The 14,125-nt window shown below is 37.2% G+C and overlaps 1 protein-coding gene across 4 annotated transcripts in view; it reads right to left on the bottom strand.

Annotated features, from left to right (window-relative positions):
- Window positions 1-8,135: 8,135 nt before the first annotated feature.
- Window positions 8,136-14,125, bottom strand: part of LOC589760 (endonuclease V) — a 40,482-nt gene continuing 34,492 nt past the window's right edge. For all 4 annotated transcript variants that reach the window (XM_030983940.1, XM_030983937.1, XM_030983936.1 and 1 more), the window contains one exon: window positions 8,136-9,902. In XM_030983940.1, coding sequence (XP_030839800.1) covers window positions 9,633-9,902 — 270 coding nt within the window. In that variant the 3' untranslated portion in view covers window positions 8,136-9,632. The remainder of the gene's footprint in view (window positions 9,903-14,125) is intronic.

Genomic DNA, 14,125 nt, shown 5'->3' on the forward strand with positions numbered 1-14,125 from the left:
CTCTCCTTCCCTCCCCTCTCTCTATTTTGCTCTCTCTCTTTACATATTATATTTATATGATATCCCTCTCTATCTGTCTACCTATTCTTTATATCTATATATCCCCCTTCTCTCTCTCTCTCTCTCTCTCTCTCTTTCTCTCTCTCTCTCTCTCTCTCTCATAATTATCATTATCTCCCCTTTTTTCTTTTTTTAAGAAGAAGAAGAAATATACATAAATATATTATATACACACATATCATGTGTAAATTTTAATTCAAAACAAATTTGATAAATAGTATTCGGCAATAATGGTCATAAACTGACTGACTGACTTGCCTAAATTAAAAAAACAAAACAACAACAACATCTCTTTCTCTCTCTCTCTATCCCTCTCTGTCCTCCACTCTCTTTATACATGTATATATACATTTTCGCAAAACACAACTCCAAGACTTTAATCAGGTCTCTCCCCCCCTCTCTGTCTGTCTGTCTGTCTCTGTCTCTCTCTCTCTCTCTCCCCCTCTCTCTCTCTCTCTCTCTCTCTTTCTCTCTCTATCTCTCCTTCTTCTTGTCTAACTGCCCATTTGCTTCTCTTGTTTTGTTTGTTTGTTTTATTTATTCACCATGTAAAATAACTGTTTACAGATAATAAAATATAGTGGGTTACATTGAGATATAATACATAGTAGGAACAATGCATAAACAAAAAATGTTTGAAGCGCAACGTCCCTAAAGGCCCGGTCACACAGAGGGGACGCATGGGGAACGCACGGCCAGCGCATTGGAATTGTGCAATTTTGGCCAGTGCGTTGTCGTGCGCCCAACTTTTGTCGAAGCTACAGCTAACTGACACCAAATGCATAGCGTGTTGCTAGCGCGCTGGACGCATACAGGGCGCACACAGGGCGCACACAGGGCGCACACAGGGCGCACACAGGGCGCACACAGAGCGCACATGATAACAACTTCCACGAATGCACAGCGTGTTGCTAGCGCGCTGGACGAATGGTCCACGCATGCACCGCGTTCTACGACGCACGGCCAGCGCATTGGAAATCGGAAAAGAACGTGTGCCTAACTTTTGTCATAATTTTGGAAAAGCTAGCGAGCTGACACAAAATGCACGGCGTGTAGCTAGCGCGCTGTGCGTATACAGGGCGTGTGCTCCACGCATGTCTGGCGCTGGTCTAGCGCGCTCCACGCATGTCTGGCGTGCCTTTGGCGTGTATATTCATGCGTCGAGCTCGGCGCACGTTTTTGAGCATGCTCAAAAAATCCCGACGCACACAGCGAATGACGACGCATGCATAGCGCTGGTCCAGCGTTGGTCCAGCGCGCTCGACGAACGAGTAACGAATGATGACGCACGCCTAGCGAACGACAACGCACTGGCCCAAATTGCAAATTTCCAATGCGCTGGCCGTGCGTTCCCCATGCGTCCTCCCTGTGTGACCGGGCCTTAAGATAAAATAGTTGATACTTATCCGTTAAAGATACAACATGGCTTAAAATAAGACATCATGTCGTTACAAAATAAAACAAAATACAAAAATCATGCCCCTTAACGTATTTGAATAACAAGTAAAAACAAGGAAATACACAATACCTCTTCTTGACATAACTAACAATATACAAAATGTACCTCAAAAGTTAACAAGCATATTTTGAGATAAATAATTTCTTCATTTTCTTTTTAAAGAACAAAAGGTTGTTACAAGCTCGTATTTCAGGTGGCAAAGCGTTCCAAATATCAGGACCTACATATCTTATTGATCTTTGGGTTAGGGCATGCCTTGGCGTAAACGAGAGGAAATCAGAAGAATGTCTGGTTGTGTAATTGTGAATGTCTCTATTTAGAGTAAAATCGTTACAAAATGATAAAGGTAATTCTAACTTATTAAGTCGGTACATGAACACTGCATTTTGCATAAAAATGAATATCAGTAACTTTCAGAGTTCTCAATTTGAAAAATAATGGGTTAGTATGATCAAAGTACCCAGAGCCTCTCAGTGTATCCTTGTAAAGTTCTTCGAAACATTGATGAACCCACAAGAGCTTGACATAAATCATTAAATGATGTTTAAGGATAACTATTTTGAAGACCACCTCTCAATCAATCTCTCTAATATGAGTAATGATAATCCCGAACGGCCCAAGAAAATAAAGCGGGATGCAGTTGTCTATGTGGTAGATTAGTACGACCTTGACCTTGAACCGAAATTAATCTTAATCCTATGGAGCTCTCAGTTGTTTCCTTTCCCATGAAACACTAATTACATCCAATGCTTGAACGTTATACAAATATGTTTTCTAACCAAATTACACAAATAGTCATTATCTTGGAGTTTTTTAATATTGAGTATTTGGAATCGGAACAAATATTGCTTTTCCAACGATAAAAACGAAGAGAAAAAAATCAACAAATTTGTTTTCCTGTTTTTAGCAGTGGTGTGGTTTAAAGAAAAATTGATCACATGACATTTGGCGATGTCTGCAGTTTCTAAAATATTGATTTTATTGTCCGATACATCTTTAAATTCATAAATAAGATATATTCCATTATAATTACCTTCCTCGCATCAATGTTAACTCTTAGGTATGGAACTTTAAACTGTTTCCGTCTTGGCATCTTCATATAAAAGTCGTTATTTTCTGTATTTATTGCCTCTAATGTCAAAATTTAAATTTTCACTCTTACTTTATTCTTGAATATCAGTAGATTTATATGCCTCGAAAGAGACTTTATACTGAAGCATAGGCGCCGGAAGTGGGGGGGCAGGGGGGGCAGTTGCCCCCCCCAGTCAAAAAGGTGGGGGGGCAAAACGCATTTTTGCCCCCCCAAAACGCCCCCCCCCCCTCTCCAAAAAAAAAAAAAAGCAGTAAAGGAGTAAAGATAGATTGTATTTTTAACCCCAAAGAACATAACAATAATAAAAACCTGAATTAAATCACATATAAAATTATATTCAAAGAAAGGAAAGTACTGTTAACAGGAATTAAATTTCCTAAACATTGCGCATGCCACCTATATTTATCAAAGGAGGTTTTCATAATAGCGATACGCGCATATCGTGGACATACCGTGAGAGAATGGGTAAGCGTGTCTATTTTTGTGTTGTTATAGGGATGAGAAGACATGAGCCCCTGAACGCTTCCAAGATCGGTTGAACTTTGTAAGACCCCTCCCCAGGACGTCGATCAATTACATGTATGTGCCCCCCCCCCCAAAAAAAAAAAAAAAAAAACACCATCAAACTCTGGCTACGGCCCTGCTGATGGGGGGGGGGGGGGTCATTCCTTTTTATGCGTTTGCTGGAAAATGAGAAATTCCCAAATTTACAGTCGGGCGAAAAAATATGCTTATTTAGAAGCCTTTATGTTGTGGTCTGCAAACGGTTGGGCTCGGGGGCTCGAGCCCCCCTCTCACTTTTTGAAAAAGTATATTAAGAGAAAAAGAAAGAAATAGAGAGAGAAAAAATAAGTGACCTGCCAATGTCACAAATGTGGTATCAAAATATGCTCATCTGACCGGAATTAAATGCCTTAAACCCCAGAGTTTCTGAGGGCTCTGCCCCCTGGACCCCACCAAGGGCCCTAAGGCAGGCCCTGGATGCTCATCTGTTCATAGTTAAATATTAAAACCTCTGAACTTCCGGGGGCTCTCCCTCTTAATGGCCTTAAAGAGGGCTCCTGGATGCTCATCTGACCGTAATTTAATGCCTAAACACCCTGAGCTTCCGGGGGCTTTGCTCCCTGGACTCTCCGCCAATAAGGGACCTGCCAGTGTCACAAATAAGGTATCTTAATATGCTTATCTGACCGTAACTTAATGCCTAAAAACCCTGAGCTTCCGGGGGCTCAGCCCCGTGACCCCCTTCCGAGGCTCATGCCATGGACCCAACACCAATTTACGCTCTACCTGATCGTTAATACTCCACTTTGAAAAACGTTCCACGGGGCCTGCATATAACGTGTAAGAGTGGTGGTTTATGCAGATTTTTCTTCTGCCCCCCCCCCCTTCCAAACGTTTTTGCTCATTACGTCACTGCCCCTGCATGGAAGGTGAGCCCCCTGGAATGTTTGCCCCCCCCCAATCCCAAACTGCTTCCGGCGCGCCTGTACTGAAGGGTAAGCGATCCATGGCAATTCACGTTTAATTTTCGATGAAATCATGCCATATTTTACGTAGAATATTTTACCCTACAGTCAAAAATGTATAGCATCGCCATAATGATGCATTGCAACATTACTTATCAAAGTGGATTATGGGTGGAAATATCATGTACTTCAAAGGATGAAACATTTACTTAAAAATACACTTCATAATTTATACGTCGTTTGTTTCACGAAATGTTGTTTACCCAAACATGAAGAAAAAAAATGAAAGCAGAAAGGTCCTAAACAGCTAGTCTAATCAATAGAGGTGATTATTATCCCTTTGCCTATTTTTGTTTCCAAAGTGCGCCTTTCAGCATTTATAATACGTATATCCAACCATGAGTCATCTTCTGAGCACTCTCCGAGGCATGTTTCAGACTTATACCTTAATTTCCAGGACAGTAGTTAAGTTAGATCTGTCGTTTGATTGTACAAATAATGTATGTAGTCATTAAAGGACGCATGGCTCTCTAGTTAAAATCTTAAAATGAAATGTATTCGTAAATGTATTTATTGTACAGTTCATTTACTCATTCTAGGCTCATCATTTCAAGGAGTTTTAGAATGTTGAGATAATAGCGCTTACCATGTCACAGGTTCAATTGATGAATAAATTGATGTTATTTTAATGAGTTGCGTCAAAAGAATGATTTGTTGTTTTTAGTAATTCTCAATAATTAAGTGACGTACAGCTGAAATGGAATGGGGGCAATAAACGTATCACTTTTAAAAGGGGGAAAAGCAAGGGGAAGGGGGAAAGAGAGAGAAAAGGAGAAGAGAGAGAAAAAGAGGAGGGTGTGTGAATGGAACAGAAACAAAGGAACTTGAGAAAAAACAATATATATATATATATATAGAGAGAGAGAGAGAGAGAGAGAGGGGGGGGGGGGAGAGAGGGAGAGGGAGGGGGGGTGCATCCGTAATGCTTTCCAGAGAGAGCATAATGAACCTATTGTTTATATATCCGAGGAGGACAATAGGACATGATGTTTTCATTTGTTGTTCTGTTGTTGTCAATAATTAAGTGTGGTATAAAGGTGAGATGGAAAGAGGCGGTAAAAATATTCTTACTTTAAAACAAAATAGAAGAAGCAGTTGGGGGGGGGGGGGAGGGAGAGAGAGGCGAGAAGAGTGAGAGAGTGAATGAAACAGATACAAAGGAAGTAGAAATAGAGAGAGAAGGGGAGAGATGCATTATTATTACATTATTACTTCCCAGAGAAAGGATAATGAACCTATTGTTAATATACCCGAGAAGGACAATGAGACGAAATAAAACAACTGTTATTGTAATAGGTGGATGCCGGGATGAACTAGAAGGGGGAGGGGGAGGGGTTAGGAGCAGCGCACTGACAGCAAAACATAATCTTTAAAGAAGAAGCAAGGGTTTGAGAGGGAAAGAAAAAAGGAGAGAGAGAGAGAAAACATGAGAAACAACGAAAGAGAGTAAAAGAACTAGGTAGATGTATCTTTACTACTACGAGGAAAATCAAGAAAAGAGTGAATTCAGAACTGAGAATAAAGCTTGAAGTGACAGAAGACTGATCAGGACTCGACGAAGAAGGAGTGGGGCTACGCCCCCTGGGCTCGACCTCCTTTTTTTTGTTTAAAACCCAAACGTATTAATAGGATTATGATACTTGATACCCTTCACTAACTCTTAAAGTTTGGTTAAACTCTCTCTTCTTGATCACCTTTTGTTCTCATTAGTGCCTATGCAATACTTACACTACAGCTTCCGAAATTACTATGTATGTGGTCATCCGAACTTTAATCGGAGATCTTTATCATGTTTTAATTTCACATCTAGGCTGAGGCTTGGGAAATCATAATCCTCGCTAATGTGTTTCTTAATCGAGATGTTTATGGAATGCTTTTCTTGTTGATCATTGTCACCAGGGCCGTGGTGGGGACCGTGGGTGGACATGTCCCAACAATTTAAACAAACAGTATTTCAGTATTTCATACCTCAGGCAGGACATAAGCTTTTTCTTCCAAGAAGAAAAGAAAAATTCCATGTTTAGATTGGAAAGAATAGGTTGATATCATGGAAATATGCGATGTTAACAATCGCGGCAAATTCATTTTCCCATATATTCTATTTGTAACTCCAGTTTTGTATGCCAAAAGAAAGCCGCCGTTTCCTGTTATTTTTTTCATTTTCTTTTTCTTCAAGGCAATATAAATTTCTGTATTTTCCATTTTTCTCACATTTTAAATGAACTACTACAGCTTCATCTATAGCATTTTATTTTAAATAGCTCAACAGAAACCTCATCTCTTGATTTGGCAAGATTGCCACATTCCTGGTAGTCGCTAGAAATCCAGACGTAGACCTATTTTGATCTCAATACCATTAACCTCAAGCAGTATGGCCTTAACCCTAGCCCTCAAGGGCGAGACTCCTGATGTCAAGGATGTTTACGGATGAGAAGCTTAACTTGGTGTGATCATTGTCGTGGTCGACTATCCACTGAGGACCTAATCATCCTGCATGGGCTAATGCGATCTATATCTCTATTATTGACTCACATAATAGTCCCGACTGGGAAATGGTGCACGTCAATCAATTCAAAGTTCGATTTTCCGTTACTGAGATGGATATGGTGGATTTAGTATTGATTTTAGACTCGCAGTTTACACATTTTATTTGTTTTCAAGTGTTGCCTAACTTCTCGGTGGATAAGGTATAGACGCGTTACATTTAATTCTTTTCTTAAACCAAGCTATTAATGATGACATAGACAATTTTAGTTGCAGTTACAAGGTATCAAAGTGCTAACGCCATATTCGCTTGTCGCCCAGGCTACTGGTTCACCGCGAAATAATTCAAGCAACGGGCTGGAGCAGGGCAAATTCAGCCAGGGGTTAGGGCAAGTGTGATCACCACACCATTGTTTTGCAAAATATTGTGTGGAACTTAGCAAAATTGACAACTTGGCAAGTATGACGTGACACACCAGTACTCTTTAATATGCAAAAAAGTCTCCGACAAGCTAAACATAAAAAAAGTAAAAAGCATGAACGATGAATGGTTATCACATTAACATGTGCATTTTGTCTCAACTTGTGAAAGGATAAACACCCACCCATACACGCACATACATAACACACACCCACATACGCACGCACACACACACGTACATACGCACACTTCAAAGTGCTCATCTGCCATTCCCGCTAGGTATCTATCCTAAATGTCAGAATATATTCATTTCTCAGGCGAAAAATAAAATCAGGTCAACGAATTTAGAATTGTTCTAAGAGGTGCTGGCACAATTTCTATTGCATTTCAAAATGTGATTGATCCAGATAATGCAGTTCAAAGTAGAATGTAGGTGGTACATTGTCGAAATACATATTCATTCAAGTAAAAGTTCTACTGAAATATGAAAGACCCTGAAGATGTAATTTTAGATTATGATTCGAAATAAACAGACTCTTTTATCTCTTCTTGTATCTTCAATCTTTTCCCATGTAAATCTCCATCCAGTCTCTCCCTTCCTTTCTCCCCCTCTCTCTTTTTCTTTCTCTCTCTCCTATCTTACTCTCTCCATGGACCTTTGTAAAAAGGTCTTCGCTCTCTCACACTATGTCTCCTTCACCTTCCTCTCTCTCTTCCTCTCTCTATCTATCAAATTATTTGTGAATGATCAATGCTAGACTAAATGTATAAGGAGAAACCCTGCCTTGGTTTACTTGCCTAAAGCCATGCATTTACTAATTGCAGGTTGAATTCCCATTAATCTGATTAGCAATTGAATTCCAAAAGATTTTTATCTCAAAATTAATATCAACTGACAGCCAATAGGCCTTAGCCAATAAATGAAGCCTGCAGCCCAGAATCCTTGAAAAGATGTACAATTCATCTCAATAATGGATCAACTTCTAAGAAATGACCTTTTTCAATGGCAATGCTATCTATCTCAATAACAACTTAACCTGTCTCTCGTTGCACTCACTTGACAAAAAAAACAAAAACAAACAAACAAAGTCCATTCTTTACGTATTATTTCAGTTACAGATATTATCAAACTCATCCATACAAGTGTAACCTTTTGAGTTTTATGAAAAATTAGGATCACAGTTAAAGTGTATTATTGGAAATATGATATTTATTATTGAAACATAAAGGAAATAGGTAAAAGAAGTATAAATGTAAGTAAATCACTTGGGATATAGATACAGGTACTTACAAACATGTCTTTAACAGAACATTTTCATATAACACTGGCCGAAAGTTATCAATAATATTAAGTATCCAGTAAAATTTGATTGTTATGAATACCCTTCAGTATTAAATTTAATGAAAGAGTGAGAGTCATTGCAAAGACATTATGATATTGGTAACGAGCAACATTTACATAGCGCTTAATACTAATGTTTCTATGCGCTGTACTATTATTACCCGGGCTTTAGCTGAGCAACCCTGATAAGATGCTCTGGCATTCAAGGTATTTCTTCCTATCATGTACCCATTTACATCACCTGGGTGAAGAGTGGCAAAAGTAGATTAATGTCTTACCAAGGAACATTAATGCCGCGGCGTAACTCCAACGATGTGATTCACATTCCAGTGACGTATCCACTAGACAAAATCTTACATATATAACAATCAGAATTATAGTTACATGTTTTTGCACATTATGTGAACCTTTCATCATGAAGAGGAAGAAAGTAGTAAGGGGGGGGGAGCATGATAATATAAACTGATGAGGTATTCTCCTCAAGAGATCAGGGAGAAGGCACAAATCAATATTTTCTATAATAATTAAACTTGGTACAATAAATTTCAGCATATTATCAAAGACATCAATGGTTTGGTTAGATATATAAGCCTACATGTATCAATGTTTATACAAAAATAAAATCAACTCTAATTATACTATATAAAACTGTTTTTATCTGCTAAAATGTAGGTAAAATTGCACAATATTAAAAGACATTTGTGTTTGAGAAGTTCAACAGTGAGCAATGAAGGAAAACGACAGGGATTTCATTTCTGTATGATACGTTTTATAGAATACACGGGTGTGGGCACTACTGAGCAGAACGTGGTTACAATCCAATCAAAGTATCACATATATCAAATCTAAGACAGGACTGTTGGGAAAATGTTCCACTTATTGAGATACTCAAAATGCTAACAAATTAGAGAACCACGATTTTGAGAACTCAACCAACTTTATATAGACTATCAGTTTTCATAAACTACTACCTTTTTTTAAAACTTGACATAGATGAAACAAGAATGATGACCATAAATAGCAGGCCACATTTTTATATAAGAAAAAGTATCAAGATATATGAATGTAAAAACAGGGTACAACTTCAAATTTTCAATTTATCCTTTCTCATTATAAAGAAAATAATTACAAAGATAAGGAATGCAGGCAAGACGAAAAATGTCAAGTACAAAAATATATATTCAGATATCAAAATATTCTTACTCTAATTGACTCTTTTATATTGTTAGTTCTCATGGAATATATCAACTAGAAGGACTGCCTGATTCAGTAGATCTTCTGTCTCCATCTCCCTGTAGCTTCACAGGCTCGATATCATTATTTTCTTTTCTTAGTTCTTCATCATCTTCTCCATCACAGCTTTCTTCCATTCTCTTCTGACCTTCTGTCTTTCCCAATGCACCATCAGGGTCTTTCTTGCGATGCTTTTGAGCTGCTTTCTTGCCACCAGAGCTAGAAGCAGGGTAATGTTCAGGAAATGTCTGTCGAAGGTATTCTCTAGACCGCATATCAGCCTGGAGAAAAGTACAGAAAGGGAAAATCAAAGTTGAGAAGAAAATAATTTCAGAAAGTTTAAAAAGTTGAATGAAAAATAAGGAAATTATATCATACCCCATTTTTGCTATGAAGCAGCATGTGCCATTCAACGATTTCAATGGGGTAAGATATGTAAAAACTAAAAATTGCAAGAGCTTTGAAACTAAGAACTGCTATAGAGCATTGAAACTGAAACAGGCATTGTGAATATTGTCCATATGCACAGAAGGCCTAGCTAAATTAATTTTGTAATGAATTAATGAATGCTTGTTTCAATCAGAATAATAATCAATCTAAATCACAATTTCAAATAAAAAATTGGCAACCCAACCTGGGACACTTCTAGATTCAAAGTATTATAAGATTATTGAAGCCTGTCAAGGCTCGTTGACACAAAAGGGTAAAATGATAACTAGAATGTTTTTGAAATTTCTAGGGTTCCTAGAACTTTCAAGAAATAACTACAATTTCTTCATCTCCTTTAAAAGAGAAGGTTCATTGATTTAAAAAAATAACTTTATTTTCATTATTGCAAAGGTGACACTTTGATTGGCCAAGGTTATCAAAAGCCAATGCTTGGAAACATTCAAAGTAATGATTATTAACAATTACAAAATGCTTAGATACAGCCCCGACATAGCACCTGAACATGATGTGCACAAGCAGACGATGTCCCATGACATCTCACACAATTTCAGTGCCTGTTTTTTCATCTTTTCTTCAGTTATTTCTCTTACTTCAATACCCTCAGGCGAAATGTTTAATCTACTGCCTCACTCTAAACCCTGTGCATGGTATTATTTTGATGAAAAATGCAAGGATAAAAAAAAAAAAAAGGAATCCGTCACTTGTAAACAAAATAAGACGTCATTGTATTTTCAGCTGCATACATCGCGGTATGTTTGGCGTTTCAAGTGGGAACAAATGACGTCCATGCTATCATTCCGGAGGTTTTTTAATTTGAAAGTGTGGTTTCTTTGATTGTTCATTAACCCATATCTTGTGTATTTACAAACAAAAGAATTTAGTTATCAGAATGTGGGTCAAATCCCTTTTTGAATGGTGTAAAATTCTATCACATTTATATACACTAAACTCATTATAATTTGAGAAATAAAAGCATTCATTCTTTATGGGATGTCGTCTTCTTGGGCAGGGTTGGTTCCTATTGTGATGGCATTAAAACATACTTATTTTTCCGGCGAATCTCTCGCATATCCCAGATGCTATGGAGGTTGTTTTATTTGTATTTTTATAAACCACCCGATATGAAGTTGACCTAAAACTTGCACGATGGCCATCTGTTAGCTTACCAGTTTCTAGGAATATGCTATTTGCCATATTTGTGATTTTCTATGAACCCACACTTTTTGCTGGAATGAGAAAACATAATGACCCCAAACTACTTCTAAATCCTTCTCATTTAAGGAAGTTCACCTCATATCGATTACTTTTCACAGGGTAAATGCCTGTTTTATCATTGACTTGCTTGAGAGAAAAAAAATCTAAAAGAAATCTCAAGGAAGGAAGAGCACATTACATGATAGAAGCAACATATCAGATGATTCAGATGGTTTTGATTATTAGATTGCAACTTTGGTAAAGAGAAATAATTCCTGCTGATCCAGGGAGATGGGTCCCTGGATGGTCTAATTAGTTTTGAAGCCAAATTCAATCTCTCATGCCTAACGCAGAAAATCTTGCTTAAGAATTCAATCATCTCACAATACGTTGAACTGCAAAGAGCTATGCTTTCATCCTGATACAGAAACATGTACTGTATGCTTTAATATCCTGATGAAATGTATTTCATAACATATTTGGCAATGTCTTCAGTCTTAAAATGAAGCTCTCAATGGATCATTTATGACCTCTGTTCAAAATATGGAGTCAACTTGCTACAAAGAGAAAAAAATATGACAACAACCTCATCTTCTGTGTAAGTATTTTCATCACAAATTGAGCTACGTATCCTTGATCTTGAAAAAACCCACGACATTTACCTTTGCTAATACCTTTAAATCAACAGATATCTGCTCTTCTCAACAAAACTTGTCTTGGCAAGAAAGGAATTACGTTTGATACCTAGAGGAAGAGCAAACACTTCTCAACAGATTTTGAAAGAAACATTGTTGATATTGTTAATGCATTTTACAGGGCCATTTAGCTAATGGTTGATATAATCTTTCACTGATGTTTTGTTAACATTAAAGATTTTGAAGAAACGTTCAAGCCTTGGGATACTCTTTGATTTCCTTTCATCTAAGAATCACATCCTGATTCAATGTTACAGTTCTCAATTTGATTGCTGTTGTTCCTTAAGTGCTATACAAAAATAATCAATTCTTCACATTCCATACTGTAATACTTGGACTTGTATTTCATATTTTTCTATAGTTCAATAATTGTAAGGCTTTGATCAACTACAATGTCTATTGAAATGAGCTTAGAAAAACAATGTAAGAGCAGTTATTATACAATTATGACAATAGCACTTCTCATTTACTTGCAGATCCTGAATTTTCTTTTACCTCACATACAGAGCGAGCATTTAAAGGTAAAGACCAGTTTTGGAAACGCCCCAATTTCAAAAAATGAAATGGAAGCTCTTATTACCAACCATGTGAAAGAATATGTTTTGACTAATACATGATGATAAAAATTTTGCCGGGAAACCGCCTACTAATTGATATATTTGGTAAATTAGTTTATCTATTGGTGTGTGAAAGATAAACACACGTGTCGCGCACGTGTGCGTAGTCCCATATACATCTTTCTGTGTACAGTGCTTGTAACTTTACAAAGACTGGGCCAAATTTCTTATCATTTTGATGATTCCAGAACCTTGCAGTATACACCACTACTTATATGCTAGATGATCAACCTTTTCTGATCGATTCCACAACGTTTCTTTCACAATGCAATCGCATGACCATTACTGGTCTTTATCTTTAATTATGATTAAAACCCCAGTTATGACCCATGCAGTTAGTTTTGTGTTATTCTTCAGTAATCACCTACATTTGTGTGTTCATAAAGAAAGAAATAATGGTTACTAAGAGAGTTGAGAAAAAAATCATTCATAAAACTATGAGAAAAGGAAAATATCAATTTAATATGAACCAAGTAATTTGACCCATTGTCTTTGGTCTAGGACAATTCTTAGTTCACAACCCATTCAAAATATGCAATGAGTGATTTTCAGATCAAAATAACGGTGTATATCCCAAAGAGTGATAGGAAGGTATGTGGCTAGCAAAACAACAGCTACACAATCAGGTGATATGTTCCAATCAGAAATGCACTTTACAGCAAATAAAGATTCATATTGCACAGAATGGGCGTGGAAAATAAATTAGTGTTCTTGCTGTACTTGACAGAGGTAACCCCCAATAACCACACCGACAAAGGTTGGTGAAAATCAATTTTCACTTTCACGATCTGTGCCTTCTATTCAGTCAGAGTTTGATTTATGAGTTTTCATGCCATAGCTCCTGACCCAAATAGGCAGACAGACAAAAGACTTTAGATCTCATATGTATTGACAATGCTCCTGCTGGTCATATTATACAGTAAAGCTTTGTGGAGAAAAGTCCTGAATTATATATTATATGTATTACATGAAAACTAGCTCTGGTTCAGAGGACCTACTTTAATTACCAGAAGAAGCAGCTTTAAAAATCTACCCATTACCTGCACAATAACTAGTATCTCAATAGGATGATGAAAACAAAAGTAAAACAAAATAGATGCATGAGATTTAAAATAAAAATGTAATTGAAATACACATGTAGTTGATGCATGATGTATTTTATTCAAAAGACAATTATTCTTAAAGTCAGCAGAAAAACTAGAGAAGCAGACTGGTGAGAGTTTTAATGAAATCGGAGGGAAAAAAAGTTATGTAATGTTGAAAGATGTATATGTATGGGCACTTCAGTTAGGCTGAATCAGTAATATCACAAAGGTTGGAATGCCCTTTTTTAAAGGGATAAATGGCAACTTCATTTTAAGGTTTTATAATGCTAAATTGATACAGGATGTAGGTTTACTCAATTTATTTTCCTGCTGAATCTGTTTTCCTTCTTATTGCCGTTGAAAGTGGGACTCAATTTGTGGCTACCAGTCAACAGGGAATAACTGCAGTGCCATTTTGCTGAGGGGCATTGAAGACCCGTTCTGGGATTAAAGTTGGTCACTA

This window comes from Strongylocentrotus purpuratus, unplaced genomic scaffold (assembly GCF_000002235.5).
Source record: "Strongylocentrotus purpuratus isolate Spur 01 unplaced genomic scaffold, Spur_5.0 spur5_scaffold_14, whole genome shotgun sequence".
Classification (NCBI taxonomy): Eukaryota; Metazoa; Echinodermata; class Echinoidea; order Camarodonta; family Strongylocentrotidae; genus Strongylocentrotus; species Strongylocentrotus purpuratus.